The 18,969-nt window shown below is 41.2% G+C and overlaps 1 protein-coding gene across 1 annotated transcript in view; it reads left to right on the top strand.

Moving 5' to 3' along the window:
• Positions 1 to 12,809, top strand: part of cdh11 (cadherin 11, type 2, OB-cadherin (osteoblast)) — an 82,172-nt gene extending 69,363 nt beyond the window's left edge. Inside the window, exons 8-16 of the mRNA XM_020921043.2 lie at positions 71 to 258; positions 5,051 to 5,164; positions 6,058 to 6,197; positions 6,760 to 6,896; positions 8,568 to 8,689; positions 9,374 to 9,491; positions 9,687 to 9,938; positions 10,345 to 10,496; positions 10,691 to 12,809. Coding sequence (XP_020776702.1) covers positions 71 to 258; positions 5,051 to 5,164; positions 6,058 to 6,197; positions 6,760 to 6,896; positions 8,568 to 8,689; positions 9,374 to 9,491; positions 9,687 to 9,938; positions 10,345 to 10,496; positions 10,691 to 11,056 — 1,589 coding nt within the window. The 3' untranslated portion in view covers positions 11,057 to 12,809. The remainder of the gene's footprint in view (positions 1 to 70; positions 259 to 5,050; positions 5,165 to 6,057; positions 6,198 to 6,759; positions 6,897 to 8,567; positions 8,690 to 9,373; positions 9,492 to 9,686; positions 9,939 to 10,344; positions 10,497 to 10,690) is intronic.
• The last annotated feature ends 6,160 nt before the right edge of the window (positions 12,810 to 18,969 follow it).

Here is an 18,969-nt window from a genome sequence, read left to right on the forward strand (position 1 = left end):
CCTCTAAAGGCTGATAAAAGTGTTCAACACAGCAATGACCACAAACAAACTAACTGTCTGTGTCCACCAGGTGTGTACCAAATGTCTGTCTCTGAGGACCGCGTGCCAGGGGAGGAAGTGGGTCGAATCAAGGCTAAAGATCCCGACCTGGGAGACAACGGCCTGGTGACGTACAGCCTGCTGGACGGGGACGGGCTGGGCGTGTTCGAGCTGTCCACTGACTCCGAGACCAGGGAAGCGGTCATCAAGCTCAAGAAGGTAAGTTGCTCCTCTCTGTGTTACTGGGGCTTTTGTGTGCTTTGTAATCTACTCTTTTTTTACTGGCTCTCCAGTTATTGGCTGAAATTTAAAATTGAATAGTATGGCCTAGAGGTTGTAACACATTAGGATCATAAACTGTTCAACCATAGTTAGTTATAATCAGAGACTGTTGAATAGTCACAGAACTATCCATGTCCCACACAGACACTCTCTTCCTCACACACACCCACACACGCAATCTCTCCCTCAAACACACACACTTACACACACACACATACACATACACACACACACACACACACATGCATAATTCAGGGCCATGCTGAAAGCATTGACTTAAGCATAAAACGTGCTCTTGTTGTGTGTTTTTCCTCCTGTGTTTGCCGTGTTTCTTCCTAAATTGGCAGTCTCTTGGTGCTAGCATATAATTAGCATAGAGCCTTGGCCCATTCGAGCAGCCAAGCAGGACCACAGAGTGCCTCTCTCCACAGCTCAAACAGGCAGGCGCCATGGAAAATGTCACCTCACAATCTTTATTTTGTGACATTAGGAGCTTTATGGGCGTGACGATGCACAAGGTCGCTGTTAATCCTGGAGTTAAAGACAGAGGGGAGAGGCTCAGAGCTGAGGGCCAAAGGGTGTCCACAGCTACCAACCATGGGGACACAAAAACAATAGCTTTTCTTTATTATAATGGTTTAAATCAGGCTTGTCCAAACTACAGCCAAGGGGTCAAATGCGGCCCTTAGATAAATTGTTCTTGGCCCTCTGGCTTCCAGGTGAATTACTTTATGCAGAACTTTTTACTGCAAGTTTTTGTTTTTTAAAAGTGTACCTTGATAAAGCCAATATTAAATATTTAGCTTGTGCTTTTGAGGATCTAAGCTTGAAGTAAGCTCTGGTGGCTCATTCTAATATGTAAAAATGCACATATTTCTATTATTCACTGTAGTGAGCACCAGTCTGTGGCCCGCACTTGGCCCTCTGCTTCGTCAGAGTTTTGATATGTGGCCTTTGATGAAAAAAGTTTGGACACTCGTGCTTTAAATAGAGGAAAAATATTCAAAATTCTTAATTCCATAGCACTCAGTAACCAATAAAATACATGTTTACAAAAGGAGTAATCAAATTCACATTCTTTAGAATACACCAGGTTGACCATATAGATCATGGCATATCTGATGAATAGTGAGTGAGAAAGGAGACAGTTTAAAGAAATGTTTGAAGCATGTGAGTTCAGGGATGGTACGTCTGCTCCTGTTATGGCAAATAAAATTACCTGTAAGAAGATTTTTAAAAGAGGAGATCAACATTTATGAAGTATTTGTGAAAATTGTGATGTGTGCCTATGTGGTGAGATGTCTTTGAGTGTGTGGGAAAAGCTCTTTCTTGATGACAGAGTATTTTCTGGAGTAGGGCTAGACCAGAGCCGAGTGTTCAGTAAGGGGGTGGAGGATGAGTTCGTCTATCTTCACTAAGGTTTCCCACACCACCAGACTTACTTTATGAGAGTGTGCACACCGAAGTTGGTCTGTGACAGCTGAGAGAACATTATAATAACTAGGAAGTCCATGTAATTCTGTAACTCTAAGAAATAACTGCATTTGACCAGATCAAGTATGGCTCAAGCATAGGTCAGTTGAGATGTTTGTCAGACCAGGTGTAGAAGACCATGTCCCAGTTCTGTCTTTGAGTCTACAGCTGTCAATCACCTACTGACAATAGAGAACCTCTAGAAATAACTTGCCCCTCTCCTGTCAATGGGTGGGATTAGCTGCAAATGGAATCAGTCAGTGAAGGAGACATGGTGTAGATTAGATGTAGACACTAGAGTATGTACATAGGGATTACCTCACCACACTTAACACTGGGGCCCAGGATGTATGGGCTCCGGGTGGGAAAAGTGAACTTGCCTGTGTGCAAACAGTCTAACTCTCAACATCTGAACAGGCTGAAATCCATCTGAATCATAGACAATATAAAGTTATATAAAGTTATAGTAGTTATAGTCGCCAGATTCATATTAGAGATAGGAATTTATTTACAAAAATAACAAAATTAAAACACCAGGATCCTGTAGAGCGGGTTAATATGAACATTTTAAGACCAAAATAACAAGGCTCATAGCAGCATTTAGACAGAGGGGGTGACAGTTTTTCAATGTAAAGTCAATTGGAAACAGTCAGTGAAGTCAGAAGCACCCCCATGAACACTTCTGATATGGAATGTGGTGGCTAGAAGGTTAGCTGTGTCCATTTATGTATACAGTCTATGATCTGAATGTGCATGTTTGTAAAGGGCTATATAAACCCCACATGTTCAGTACACAGTGGTTTTCTGACAGCATACTTGAGTAATATTTCATTTGAAGTAACTTTGATATAAGTAAATAGTTTCATTACTCTTTCCATTGTGATTGACTCAGTTTTCAAGTAGTAGTTTCTCAAAATATGTTTAGTCTTAAATGAGTAAAATCACTATTATTTATATTTACTTTCTTGTAAGTAATACATTAATAAAATATGTAAATAAGTAAGTAAGTAAGTAAAAAAAAAAAAAAAAAAAAAAGTAAGGTTCCTTGACGCCAAAATTCTGCTGACCTTTGGTAAAGTAAATCATATTAGAGAGTGTGTAGCCCAAGTGTAGAACAAAGTGAATGAGTGCAGCACGACTCATGGCTCAGGGCTCAGCTCACAGACTCAGAAGGGCTGTAGTAGTAGCAGCTGATAAACAAAGCTGGATCTCCATTCTCCCTCTCTGCTCCACAAACACACTCACGGGAGCGCCTTTAATCTGCTATTCTCTTTCAACTGTGTCCTGATGAACACGCTCCAGAATATTAAAGAGGGGGGGTGTCGGACATTAGCCCAGTCTCATTACGTACAGATGGGAGGAAGAATGATGCGTTCACTGTCAGAGGACACAAAGTATCAGCAGCAGACTGGAGCAACCTCACTGTGAACTGGAACTGTGCAGCTAAAGACATAACAAGATGATAACATGAAATCCTAACCATGTTGGAAATATACTCCTAGATGGTTGTGCTTTGTAGTTTAAATATTTATTGACTAGATTGTAGAATGTAGAAGGATGAAAAGGTGAACATACTTGCACCGGATTTCAGTGTTACTCCAACTTGTTAATACAAGATTGGAAACTGTCTTTTTTATGCACGACTCCAAGTATGTCCCTATGCATAATTTGAAATACAATAAGAGTTTTCTTCATTCGGGGAAGTCAACGGAAGAGCTTGTTTATGAGTCTGCCAATAGCACACTCTCATTCAGTTCGTTTTTTGCTTTGTTTTTTCAAGCTCAAGCGCCTCGGCATAAAGAGATGTATTTCTTGCACTAACAGCCGTGGCAGAAGCAAGAGGAAGTTGAGTTGCAGCCAAGTGCTGTTGTCAACACCAGCCTCATAATCAAAGCCGAGCGTCTCTGGAGCATTCAGCCCTTCGCACAATAAGCTCCTCCTTCAGGACGGACAATAGGATTAGGCAGTGAGACTCAGGCAATAGGTTGTGAACGAGAACGCCGGCCTTCTATGACAGACCCATCTCTGAAGAAACCACTGCACATTACTGCGATCATCGGCCAATATAGATCAGTATACAACTTCATTAAGAAAGCAAAGAATCCATAAATGCATTAGCCAAAGCACATTTTTAAGAAGCTTTTTAAGAAGCTAAACAAAAGGGCCATGGAACAATTCTGTTAACTGCTGGGTCACTTGTAAATAAATAAATCACATTAAAGACAGTAACAATCAGAAAGTAATTAGATAGTATCTTAAAATGACCATAGAATTTCAGCATGTAAATATAATACTATGGTTTATGTTACGTGATATTACAGCATTCTAAGGTAAGGTGAGGTAAGGTGACATTTTGAGGAATTTCCAGATTTGTAAAGATACAACAATTTATTTTAATTTGTCATTTGCTATGGCAAGGCCCCTATTTGTTACTATAGTGAAACCCATTGATAACATACAATTGAGCAAGAGAGCAAGCCGGAATCTATTATCCTTAAGAATTTTGCACTTTTCTCTTCATATTTGAACATACAGCAGGAGTGTTTTTTTTTACATAGATGACAGAATTTTAAGACACAAGAATAATATAGTAGACTACAGACTCAGCTCCAACTCAGTTAACGAAGCAGTTCAACATTTATGGGGTTTTTAATTATAAATAAAAATACCTCTTCCTTATAGTTAAACTGGTCCCTGCTTTCCATCTGAAATGTATAAACACATTTCTAGCACATGTAAACAATTATAGCATGGAACTGCTCAGATATGCTGTAGTGAATCAGCTGAATGTCACACACACCCCATCTCCCTCAGAGCGCATTGTAAGATTTGTCTTTTTTCCCCATCAAATCATCTTCTAGTACTGTGTAGAGCTGTGGGCTTCTGACTGAAATCACCAGCTTTGGTTTTTCCCTCCATGCCACTGTTCTCTCATATAATGCTCCAATAGACTCACTGTTCACTTGTGTTTGCCGCCTTCCTCTGGTTCTCCATGAGCCGTAATGACACACTAGTTGGTCTGCTGCTGGTAATGTCAGTCTCACTCGTGTAGCAAAAGCTCCCCCTAGCAGTGCATCGGTGTATTGCACTGTTTAAAAAATGAGTGTTTTTGCACATTCAGATGACTCTGGGAGATGTTTGTTTACTGTCATTGTTTTTGGGAGTGAAATGGAGACGTGACCCACTATGCCCTCTTTTTCTGTCTCTCTCTCTCTTTTCTCTTTCTGTCTTCTGTCTCTCTCTTTCTCTGTGTCAGCACGTGGACTATGAGACCAAGAAGATGTACACACTCAAAGTGGAGGGATCGAACCCATATTTGGACCCTCGTTTCATGTCCTGGGGCCCCTACAAGGATGAAGCCACAATAAAGGTCAGTATGCACAGGGGAATGAATGTATTCTTACTGCCAGTACTTTTTAGGAAACCAGAAAATGTGTGTTCAGACATTAGACATCAGCAAATCCTTGAATTAATTAATACTTAAAAACTAGAGGCATTGCTCTGTCTGAAGCTTTGTCTTTAATCTGAGCTGATCTGACCATAAATAACATTACAGTGACAAGCTACTCCTACATTTCGGTTGAAAATCAAACACCTAACAGGACCCTGAATACTCTTGATCACAGGCTCATGGAAATGTGTTGTTAAATCTTTTTTTCTAGACAATCTAAAAACTTATCAGGCTCAGATGTTGCATTTTGTCACTAGACATACATGCATTGTTCACTAGGGGTGTTCTACATGTGTCTCTAATGGTGGAATGTTTAGGAGTTACCATGCTGACACAATGCACAAACAAACACTGTCAAAAAAGTTTAAAGACCATCTGAAAACTCAAGAAAAAAAATGTAAATGTATTTTTTAAAAAAACAAAATTTCAAAGCCTGTGATCAATACAAGCACTTATGGTCCTGGTTTGAAGTTTGATAACAACAAAAATGGTGAGTGTTCGCTAATGCTAGCCGGCCAGTGAGAGACTTGTTTAACAACACAAATAAGCTCACCTGTTGTAACTCCAGCTAAATCAGTTTTTATGGTCAGATTGTGTTAAAATAAAGCACAGATTGAAGTCTAACAAAGCCTCAGACAGAGCATGTTTACGGTTAGCATCACACCCTCAAGGAATGATGATGACATCAGTGGGAAAGTATCAATAAGCAACTAATAGTTTATAACAATTAATAACAGTCACTGTACTGTATTCATTTTTGTGAGTACATTTGATTCAGCTCTTGTTAACCCCTGTGTCTGTGTGTGGTTCAGATCTCAGTGGAGGATGAGGATGAGCCTCCCGTGTTTATAGCCCCCAGTTACACATTCGAGGTGGAGGAGAATGCACCAGAGGGCACCATGGTGGGACTAGTTCATGCCAAGGACACCGATGTGGCTAACAACCCAGTTAGGTAAGTGTTCGCAGCCAAGAAGCACATGTGTACAGACATTTTTGTGAAAAATTTACAGTGGGTACTTTTACATTATCATTATATTTTGGAGAAGGTCTTTGTATACATTCTCATACTACATTTCTGAACTGGTTTGAAGTAATGTCTGATTAGAAACAACAGAAACATTTTTAAAAAGTGGTCTCTTGACCTGGTTTAAAATGTCTGCACAATTCTTCACCATACCCCACATTTAGCTCATTTTTATTTTAAGCACATTTCAGATGCTCTCAAGAATCAAAAATACTAGTCCTTTATTAACTATGAAATTAAGAAAGCCCCACACAGCCAAACATGATATTTGTGTTGCTAGGAGCATGTAGAGTCTTGGGTCTTTCTTCTCTTATATTTAAAAATTACTTGGCTACTTAGGCGATGACGCACTGCTGTCATGATGAATCAAGAGGATGGATTCCTATGTTGCTATGTTTGTTTCATTGTTGCTGCTGCCAAATTTCGTTCAAGATCAATAAAGTATCTATCTGTCTATCTGTTGGTGAGTCTAAGGGTTTTTGTCCTACAGGTACATGATCCCTCGCTACACCGATGTGGAGCAGTTCTTCAGCATCAACTCAGAGGACGGCAGGATCACCACCACCAGACCCCTGGACCGAGAAACGCAGGCCTGGCATAACATCTCTGTGTCCGCCACTGAGATAGGTGTGTGTTTAATGCTAATCTGGTTTCCCTTTTTTTGACCAATTTGATACCCACCAACAGTGAAGGAGGGAATATATTGTCATTTGTTTAGCTAAAATACAGAAAATCATGCCTGAAAATGACCACAGTGCAAAAAGCCCCCATATTACATATATACTGGCCCACAAGTGAGTCAAGAATGGACAATGTCACACGCTCTTTTATACCAACCTTTTCAACACGGCTGTGTCTTGAAAATCTGGTCACTTTAAATTTGACTGAAACATTTTATGTGATTGTTGTAGAATATTACAGTTAGTTTATGATGAAAATAAACAGGAAATAGCAGTGAAGCTTTTGTAGATTTTGAATGATTATTTTGAGAACTGTGAAGAACAGACACACAAAACATCTGAAATGTGCCAGAGAACACCCACAACCACACGATATGGGTAGGGGCACAAGAAAGGGGTAGCATTCAGAAACAAGGAGTTGAATACTTACACTAAGGAAAATTCACAGCATAAGAGTAGTGTTAAAAGTTGTGATATATTACCTAGATGTTATCTGACACAGTGACAGTCCAACAACTCTCAGAGACCCTGGGGTTGCACAGTTTTGGCCAAAACACAAATTTTATAACTTATATTGAAAGTTATGTTTAAAAAATAAGATCACATTGTAAAAAACTAAAAACAAGATTGACATTTAGGAGAAGACTGAAATATGAACTGATACAATACAAGAATCACATGCATTTCAGAGCACGTTTGTAGAGGGCTAAAGGTACAGTAAGATTTGTCTATATAAAAATGACATATCTTACTTTTCATAATTGCACCAGCGCAAACTGAGATTTTAAGTTGATTTTGATGTATTGTACAGCCCTATTATATATTACCCACTATCCCCAAACTGGCCCCTCTTCCTGGCTCCTGTGGCCCCTCTTCCCGGCCCCCTTCTTTGGCCCCACCCTGCAGTCCTGTGGTGGGACTGGAGCGCCATGTGGTTTCCTTGTGGCATGTGCGACGCCAGCAACCAGATGGAACTCGGCTAACCGCCCACAGAGCACTGACCACGGCAGGCTATGCTAACCGCCAACAGGCCTGGGAAGCTAAATACTGCACTGGTAATGACAGGGCCGAGCAGAGGCTGGAGCGAGTAACATCACAAATATGCAGGCGGATCATGTGAAAATATATGTTTGACTGCAGTTAAAGGTTTTTACTTTTCAAATTAGTGTTTTCTGTGAAGACTGCAGTGAATTGAAAGCATAGTCTTACTCCCTTATATTTAAACACATATAACAACATTGCTCTGTTAGGTTAAGTACAGACTGTGTTTAGTGAAGGAAGGATTTTATTTTCAGAGATGTTGTGCATTATTTCACTCAAAACCTTTCCTCTTCTAACCCCATAAAGAAGTGGACTAAGGCAGTGTGACATCACCCATAGCGTTCAGCTCCAGTCAAATGAAGTTATGGGGCAAATTTGGACCAAAATGAGGAGACTTGTCGTATAGTTACAGAGCGGGAGGACAGTTTTTCAATTTAAAGTCAACTGGAGCCAGAGTCGTTGGAGCCAGAAATGGCCCATGCTCACTTCCTGTTTGAAACGGGGTAGCTAGTGGATTAGCTATGTCCATTTATATACACAATCTATGTTTAACCCTCATCCCTGTCCTTGTATATAGGAGGCCACCATCAGGACACAAAAGTTCGTGTCAATATCAAAGTCAAAGACATGAATGACAACCCCCCTGAGTTTGCAACCAACAACGAAGTGCTGATGTGTGACACTGTGGCTCCAGGGAAGGTAAGGCCATGGAGGAATGTTCAACTAGTTTTTTAAGAGCTATAAATGTAAGGTTTAAATTTGGGTCAGTTTATTTATGTGAAAAATATCCCTCAAGACCTACAGCTGTGGAACGCTGTCATATATTGGGCTATAATGGTGATGGGTGAAGCACTGTTTACTGTATTCATTCATAAGCAAGGATGATGTTAAAGACACTGTATTTGTACACTGTACTTTGTACTTGTCTCATAACATGAAAAACAGTTAATTTCAAACATTTTTAGTGGTCCAAAGTTATTCCTCACTTACCTTATGTATCCAGAGCATGCCAGTTATTCACCAGGATGAGTTTATAAATGCTTTTCACAACAAGAGAACAGAACGAAGTTGCTGTCACTAATAACTGATAACTAAACTAATAACTGACAAGAAAACACTTTATAATTAGATGCAAACAATGCACAATTAATTTATTTAGATCTCAAGGGCTGCATATACAACATATCTGTACTGGGGCAAGACAAAGGTTGATCAAATACATGGGAAAAAGTGGATAAAGGCCCTAAACTATTATATGAGATGAGATTATATGATATGATATTGTATCGTATTATATTATATTATTCTATGAATCTGTGTTATTAAAGTCAAAGATAATGTATATGAAGATTTGAAGGTTTGAGTGCTTTTGTTTGCGTTCAGGTGATTGAAACAGTGAGTGCCGTGGACAAAGACGAAATGGCCCACAGACAACACTTCACCTTCAGCCTGGCCCCAGAGGTCACCCACAACAACAACTTCTCCCTCAAAGATAACAGAGGTAAGATCTCAGTGGAAAGAACAGGGGGCAAACATATGGTTTGGAGAATCTTGGGAACCTAGATTTGATTACAGATGGGATTGATGATTATTGCTTAAATTCAGACATCTATTATTGCAAATCTGCCAAATCAGTGCCTACTTTTTACCTAAGTGTGGGCCTTCTCATTAGATGATGTTGTCCATGTGATTGCAGACAGTACTGCCAGTATCTACGTTCTGCGAAAAGGCTTCAGTCGCCTTACTCAGGATGTGTACTTCCTCCCTATTGAGATCAACGACAACGGTGTCCCAGCTTTGAGCTCCACCAACACACTGACCATCCGCGTGTGCTCCTGTGATGCCCGGGACACCATCCTGTCCTGTAACGTGGAGCCCTACGTCCTGCCCGCTGGCCTCAGTACAGGGGCGCTCATCGCAATCCTGGCGTGCATCGTCATTCTGCTCGGTAACTCCCACTGTCCTGTGTTTGATCTAAGAAATACCTCTTAGCTCTTATGGGCTGATACTTATACATCCTCAAAATATATCATGAATTTTTATGGACTTAGGTTGCAGGTTGCAAGTAGGATGCAGGTTTTTACATTTAGTGTGTTTGTCAGTGCAAACATATCCAAAATGAAAAAACTCTTTTATTTTATTCTATTTTGTGGCAAATAAGTTATATACTGTGGGTATAAATTATTTTCCTCACAGGTATCACTGGGTCATATCATGAAATAAGACAGGATTTCTGTTTTGGCCCTATCTTAGGCTGCATTTGGTCCATTCTGTGATGATTAAGACTTACATTTCAGGTAGAATAAAACCTGTCCTTGTCCTTGTTAGTCTGATGTGATTTTGTTATGCTTCAGCGATCGTGGTTCTGTTTGTGGCCCTGCGGCGTCAGAAGAAGGAGCCTCTGATTGTGTTTGAGGAGGAGGACATCAGGGAGAACATCATCACATATGACGACGAGGGAGGAGGAGAAGAAGACACTGAGGCTTTTGACATTGCCACGCTGCAGGTGAGCAAAGAACTCAGACAGAAGTAGCATCTAGTAGAGCAGTTAAAAACAGGTTAGTGTTTTCCTGGAAACTCTCATCTCTAAACTCATACATAACCCAACCAAGTTCTTCAATTTGGGTTAATTATGATTAGTATCCCCCCATGTATTCCGTAGACTTCTTCAACATTGACATTTGTGTTTTATCTTTCCAGAACCCAGATGGAGCTAATGGCTTTCTGCCCAGAAAGGACATGAAGCCGGAGCTACAGTGCCCCTTGAGACCCGGCATGGGACATCCTGCGCCCAACAGTGTGGATGTGGACGATTTCATCAAGACGCGGATTGCTGAGGCAGACTGTGACCCCACAGCGCCCCCTTATGACTCTATTCAGATCTACGGTTATGAGGGCAGGGGATCCCTGGCTGGATCCCTCAGCTCTCTGGAGTCCGTTACCACAGAGTCTGACTTGGATTATGACTATCTGCAGAGCTGGGGGCCACGCTTCAGGAAACTGGCCGATTTGTACGGGACCAAAGACTGTTCGCTTCCTGACGCTGATGAGGCAGACGACTCTTAACAGTGGACTCCTCAGCAGATGCCCCTGCACATTAGTGATTCCATCAGGATCTGAGCTTAGTTATTTCAACAACAACTAGTGAATGAACGGTTTAGGCAAATTTGTTAATATTTATGATGGTGCATTCATAAACAGAATCTTCACCTTTCCTCTTCCTCTTCCAGGACCTGGGCTAGAAAATAATGTCTGCCATTGTGGTTTAACTTGATTAAAATGACTGAAAGAATTTGGACAACCTTCCTATAAGATGACATTCCTGCGTGCGCAGATGAAATAGATGATTGTGAAACTGTTAGAATGAATTGTCAACCATTGTTGTGTGTCTTGAATAAGCGGATATTATATCTGAATGACAGACTCTGGGTTGTTGATACTTTGAAGACACTGTCTTCACAGTGTGGTGGCCTTATAATAAATCTACAACAATCCCAGAGGCTGAAGGAGAGCATTTGAGAGCACACACCTCCAGGATTGTGTGAAGGCTCCTGAAACCTTTTTTACAATGTGGACACAAGACTGTGTTATCATCCCACACCACATCTGAGAAGAACATTCCCACTGTGTGTCCTCTGTCCAGTCACTCACCAACATGGCACCTCCCACAAATGATCACATCTTCACCTGTTTCACCAATGATCAATCAGTGAAAACCTGTGAGCTGGAAAACGCCTTAAACCTTACGGACACAGTGCATTCTCTTTTGATTTGTTTTTGTAATTTGAGAAGTAAAAATGAAAGATGACTCCAAGTTACAAATGTATGAAACTGAGCTATGTACAGGACATAGAAACAACAGGGCTTCAATCATGACTCAACACAGACAAAGTCCACTCATATGAGTGCCACAATATACTGTACATCTAATAAGCTAAGCAATTTACCATCTGACCATTTCCTTCTCTCTCACCACAGTGCATCCTGTTGTGTTCCTTCACCACCAACAAAAAGGTGTCACTGGCTGTAACAGAAAGTGTATCCAGTGTAAAAAGTAAAATCACTGTGAGAGGGAAGTGTGTGGACCATGTACAGTGGAGGAGCATACACATGAGTAGAAGTCGAAGAAGTTCCTCTGAGTGCTCTGGTCACAATGCCCCATAACAACATGCCACAGTGTATCCTCTGTGGGTGTGGGAGTGTCTTTGGACTGTGTTGAGCCATGACTTTAGCGTCATGTGGGAGACCTGACTCTGGGAAACAGCACACACCTCAGTGTGACGTTCCTCTTTATATAGCCTACTATTCTAATTATTATTGCTGGTATTTTTATTATTGCTATTATTATTATTTTATTTTATTTTTTATCATTTTTACAATAAGAATTGTTTGTATGTTGGCTGCACATAAGACTTTTTGCAGGAAATCTTTAATATCCATGTTGCCATGTGTCACAGTGACAACTATTATATGGGAGGTTTCCTGCATAAAGTCCGTAATTTTTTATTTGTGTGTGTGTGTGTGTGTGTTTGTAATTTGATTTTTGTATGGATTTTGTTTCTTTCTCCAGATCAAACTCAAACCTAGCAGTCAGTGTTTGTTGCAGTGAAAGAACGCCTCATTTGTATTCTGTCACATTTTATGGAAACAATTTGTACAACTTAAAAAGTTCTTATTTTAGTATACATGCAGAATATTCCAGTATTATGACAAACGTGTGAAGAAGATATGAAAGTGACAACATCACACTTATATTTTGGGAACATTGTACTTTTGCTTTACTATGTGCTTCAAACTATGGAGCAAAAAAATCTTTGAAATAAATGCTCTTTTTATAAAATGAATTTCGTGTCTGTGTGAATTAATTAGCCTGGCTCAGTGTGCAGTGACGGGGAGACAGCACAGGTACAAAGGACCATATTTCGGGACAGGTTCATTGGTGGTTTTCAGATTCTACAATGTGGTGATATCACACTCCCAGATGGGGGCAAGAGACAAGTTTTTCCTATAGATTACATTGTACTTTGTACTTTCTCATGAAATATTTAAAAGGTGAATTCACAAATGTTGACCCTGATGATTTCTGTTAGTGACTAAGCACAAGAACACACTGTATTACAACAAAAATCAGCACTTTAAAGCTGTTAATTTTAGTTGTATTTAATAATCTGTATTTAATAATATTGGCCTATAGAATGTTGTATTGTCATCTGAAACCCAGCAATTTACAAATGTGCTTTGTTGGAATTTCTGTGTGGATCTGCGGTGAACACGGTGGTCCTAGACACCATGTCAAAAGGACAGATACTGCCTTCTCTCCTGTTCTCTTTTCTTTTGCATTGTACTGTCACCAAAGGCTTCAACAAACAAGAATGGATGCAAACTTTATTGTCAGGATCACTTCTGTTGCAGAAAAATGTGTTTGTCATTTATTTAAAAATAATTCAATAAATAGTGTAGTGTAGTCAGTCTTAGAAGTCCTTTCAACTATAATGAATTTCCCAGTGGACACACAAAAATGATTTATCTGTCAGCTGCCCAATGTATTAAACCAGGCAAGTCTGAAGAGTGAGACTCTGTGACTGACAGAGCTTGTTAATATGAATTAATGACTGAATTACATTTAGTACTCAACAGCAACTCCAACTCTGGACTATAGACCCTGCACTGAACTATAGAGTCTGCACTAAACTCACACAGGCAGACAGGTCTCTGTGATCTCAAATGGTGTGGAGGAAACAGGATATTATATTAGATATACATTTAGTTATAAATATACTATTGAAAGTCCAGTATATTTTTTGCTTTTTCCTTCTGGCCATTCATTCACATTCATTATTTAAAATACAGCTTAGAGCAGGTGTTTGTAAACAAGGCCACTGGAAAACCAACAGAGTTCAACCATCTTCGATATGTCAGAGGAGCACCACAGATCCCAGGGCTAGAGCATGTTGTCATACACTACACCCATAGTGGGCTTGATGCCTGCTAAGGTATAGCCCTAACCAAGCTTAGCTCACTGCCCATAGTTCATTTGGAGCTGGAAGCACCTCTCTGTCCATGGCCTGATTAGTTTTTAATCATCAAGAGGCTGGAAAGAAACAGGACATATTACTCCAGTCGCTCCCTCCATACCTCGCACACACCTTTCTCATTGTGCCCCTCCAGACTCTTTACTAGAGGGGACAGAGTATTCTCAGGGAGGGCACAGTCAGCCTGCTCCCGCCATGCCCTGTTCTGTCTCCAGCTCTCCCTTGCTTCTGGGGCTGTCTAATTGAAATTGGCACATTTAATTTGGGCTCAAGCCGCTTCATCTGAGTGATGGATGGTGGAGGATGAATATAATTGAACTTTGGAAAAAAACGAGAAAGGAAGCGCCAAGGAGACATCCATTAGCATAACCTGTGTGACTGCTTCATTTATCAGCACTGACCCACACTCACAATATGCACTCCACAAAGAAACATACATTTATTTAAGCCTACCTTATCCATAACTTCAGCAGAATCATAACTTTTCATTTTTGATTGTACAGAATAGTATACAGGCACATAGGTGGTGGTGCTTTGGAGTCTGAACCTTTCTGATTTAGGCCTATCAGTTGAAACTTAAAGGTGCACTATGTTAACTATCTGGAGGAGAGTTTGCCATCTGTTTGTCATGGTTTGTCATGAAATGACAAACCTCGATAACAATATGGCATAAGCTATAACGTGTATATATCTATAGCTATGGAGATAGCAGATGATGATCACACTAAGAATGTATATTATTCAGTAATAAAAGGGTCAATTCACCACATAGCTGTAGTACCTCTGACCCCCATGGAACCAAATCATTTTTTGCAGAAATCATTAGTTTTTTGTACTTAAAGTGTTAAAATGTGATGTGGTGTGACTGTCTGCACTTAACTGCTGATTTTTAAAGTTCTTTAAAATTACTCTAAATCTAATTAAATTTATTTTCTTTTTTTTTTTTTTTTTGGTATTTTTTCTGAAGTGTTTTGTAGTCCCACATGAAATTTCAGCTTTCTTGAATAGATATTACACCTATAATATACAAACAAATATTGTATCAATTATTCTATCTGTGTTAAGGCTGTAAAACCCCTCAGCACAAACTTTATACACTTTTCTCAGACAGGACAGGTGCAACCCTTTTTACTTCCTTCTTAAAACTTGTTGCTGCTGTCGTCCTTGTGTTATTTTCCTCCTTTATGTAACAACCAGAAGATTCACTTATTCCATAATGGAGCCCAACAGCGCAGAGTCCCGCACGGGTCCATTTTTGGAGACCTGCAGTACAACACCGCAACCCCGCAGTACAGGACCGCACCTGCCCGTTAACCTGAGATAATATCAAACTTTTGCGCTGCCTACGCCACGGACTGAACCAAGACTAAACCAGGACTGAAACAGGACTCACCATCAGGACGGGCTCGGAGGTGATGCAGGAGAAAGGACCGGCTCAGCTCCGAACCTCACGGAGTTAAACGCGGCAATTGCCCGATCGCGCTTTGCGGACAAACCGCTCGATGTTTTCTCTCTTAGGTCCAAGATTAGACCTGGTTTAGTCCTGACCCACCCGTGTGTAATTACTACCCGCCTGTAATACACAATATGCGTTCATACTAGGGATGGGCATGATTAATCGATTAATCGATAATTGATCATTAAGAATTTCATCGATTACGTTAATTTTAATCGACAAACCGAATGTAGGTCGCTGTGCGTAGCGTGACCAAACAGGGGTCCGTACATGTAGCTCTCTGTACTCAGGAGCGAGACACAAACAGTCGGTCAAGCACAAATGCGTATCTAACGATGATTTGTACAAGAAATTCCATACTTTCCGTTGCGTTCGGGACAAGTGTGAGTCCATGTGCACAGTGTATAAAGCAGGAACATATGTTTTGGTGTCCAGTGGGAAAAAGTTTTACCAGGTGAGAGTCGCGCAATGTCGCTGACGAGTCCCCACCTCCCACCCCCCGTACGGTGTCCTGGTTTTGACAAACGCAAATCTGGTCACACTAACCTGTATTTCACTGAATCATGTCTTTTAATCCGACAGAAATTGACCGCATCAGCGACACAAGAGCTGTAGTTTTATCTTCGCTTAGTTTATGCAAATTAGCGATGCGGTTTTAAGTTTCGTTTCGGTGAGAGTTACACAAAACTGAATTAAACACTTTATAATCTCAAACGGACTGATGTGGCTCTAGCTTCGTTATGGTTTATATGTCGTAAAGTTGAATTTATTTATGCAGATTAGTAGTGCAGATAGTAATAATAATGATGATCATTTTAATATAAAAAAGTTAATGATTAATCGATAATCGATCGTTAATTCTACCGACGATCGATTAAGAAAATTTCATCGAACGCCCATCCCTAGTTCATACGCTGTAAAAAATTGCACTAAAAAAAAATCAGAGAAACGGTGAGACACCGTAACGACGGTGGAGGGCAGCATTGTGCACTGTAGCATGTAGCCTTTGAAGAAGAAGAAACAAGCAGATTTGTAACGCTCTGTCATCCTCTAATTGTCCTCACCTGCAGTTAATCAAGGACCTGACTACTTGAGACCTGCTCACCTGGGAGACTCTGCCAGAGCTCTACAAGGAACTAGCGGACCTGGGACTTGTAACCTTTTCGCTCAAAGCTATTCTTTCTTCGGATAATAATTTAGTAGATTTAGCTCTGTTAAACTTTCTTCGCCGCTCTGGCCTTTATCTGAGAATATAATATCTTTTAACGACGGTGGAGGGCAGCATTGCGCACTGCAGCGTGTAGCCTGCCGGAAACTATTAGAAGAAGAAGAAGAGACTCTGCCAGATTGTTTTCGTCCTACGCTTTCTACTTACCTTTTTGACATTTTTGACTTACCTGTGCTCTTGCTCTCCAGTGTTCCTTGCCGTCTCCAGCCTGAAACCCAGCCCTGCTCCAGCCCTGCTCCAGTCCTGCCTCCATTTTGTAAAATAAATTCACCTTTTATTTTTACCTGGTCTGCTGTCCATTTTTGGGTCCCTCCACTGCTCAGCCACAACAGAACAATCTGGCCATATGGACCCATCGGACCAGGACCAAAACCCTGTTCTTCAGGCTCTGGCCACACAGGGGGTCAGAGTGGGCCAACATGAACAGCTCCTGAAGCAAGTGACTGAAAGACTCTGTGAATTGTTCGCAAATGTAACTCAACTTACCACTCAACTGAATCAACTCGCTGCTCAGCTCTCACCTGTGCTACCATCAACACCTGTTGGTCAACCTCAACCACCTGCTTCCCCTCCAGTCCAGCCTCCAGTCCAGCCTCCCGTCTCTTCTGCTCGTGAGCCACACATTCCTACTCCAGAGCGCTACTCCGGTGATCTTGGGTCCTGTGGTCAATTCCTCCTCCAGTGCTCCCTAGTGTTCGACCAGCAACCCAACACCTACCATACAGATAAGTCTCGCATCTCATTTTTACTAGGTCTTCTCACTGGTAGAGCTGCACAATGGGTCACTGCTGTTTGGGAATCGGACTCCACCTTATGCCAGTCATACGTTAATTTCACCGCTGAGATGAGGAAAATATTTGACCAACCGCTTAAAGGCAAGGAAGCAGCAAGACGCCTCCTCTCACTCAATCAAGGCTCATCATCTGTTGCCCAATACGCCATAGATTTTCGCATTCTAGCAGCTGAGAGTGGTTGGGACGATACGGCATTACAAGGTGTTTTTATGAGGGGGTTGAGTGATCGAGTAAAAGATGAACTGGCTGCACGTGATGAGACTAACACTCTCGAAAAACTCATTTCCCTTGCCACACCTGTCTTGACAATAGACTTGGAGAAAGACAAAAGGAGAAATCACGACAATCCTCACCTCGTACCCTCACTTTACCTCGGGTTACTTCCTCTATCTCAAATGCCCCATCTAACAGTCTCCCTGTGCATTCCAGTTCCCTTGAGTTCTCTACTGGAGAGGAGCCTATGCAGCTGTGCCGGGCTCGGTGAACACCTGCAGAACGCCAGCGCCGTCAGCAGTCTGGACTGTGTATTTACTGCGGACAGGCTGGCCACTACATCAATTCCTGCCCCCAGCGACCAAAAGAGATGGCTCACCAGTAAATGGAGAGGTTCTGGTGAGCCAAACTACTACTCTCCCGGTTTCCTCTCCACCTCTGTGCTGGTCACGTGACTCTATCCCCCTCCTTGCACTAGTTGACTCAGGAGCAGATGACAATTTCATTGACTCTAACTTTGTATCTCAAGTTAATATCCCTTTGGATCCCATAGAACCCCCCAGGGACATTTTGGCTTTGCAGGAGTGGAGGCACTGGCTGGAGGGTGCGGAACATCCCTTCATTGTGTGGCAACCGAGGGGTTCAACACTCCGGGAAATGTTAAGTTTTATGATGTGTTGCTGCAACAACGCCACCCCAAATCTAGTTTGGGGAAATGAAATCTAAACGTAAGGCACACAGGTAAGCATATCATTAAGGGAGAGAGAGCCAGGTTCCATCATTTGCACAAATCTTTATTTCTTTTCTATTTTAAAAGACAGATTTAAGTGGTTTAAAAGTAGCTACATCCATAAAAAAAAAAAAAATCAGCAAACAGTAAAACACTACAGTGAGAAAACGAGTACACAATATTGAAAATGCAAAGCAAAACCCCAAAACCCGAAGCAAAACAAAAACAAGCAAAACAAAAAGCAAACAAAATAAAACAAAAAGCAAAACAAAATAAAACAAAAAGCACCAAATAAAACAAAACAGCAGAGGTGGTGTCCTCACGCCGCTGCAGGCCCCCGCTGACACCTAGAAAATTAAATTTTGGAATTAAAATCGGAGCCTGCAGTGCAAGGATCTGGGCTAAACATACCGTGGTTGAAGGTGACAGTGCGTAATCCCCAGGCTGAATCAAAGGCAACTACACAGGATAACGCCGTCCAGAAGTGGTCCAGACAACGTGGACCGGCACACGCTACAAACATACA

The sequence above is a fragment of the Boleophthalmus pectinirostris genome, unplaced genomic scaffold (genome assembly GCF_026225935.1).
Source record: "Boleophthalmus pectinirostris isolate CB_2022bp ecotype Guang Dong unplaced genomic scaffold, ASM2622593v1 HiC_scaffold_5, whole genome shotgun sequence".
NCBI classification, from domain to species: Eukaryota; Metazoa; Chordata; class Actinopteri; order Gobiiformes; family Gobiidae; genus Boleophthalmus; species Boleophthalmus pectinirostris.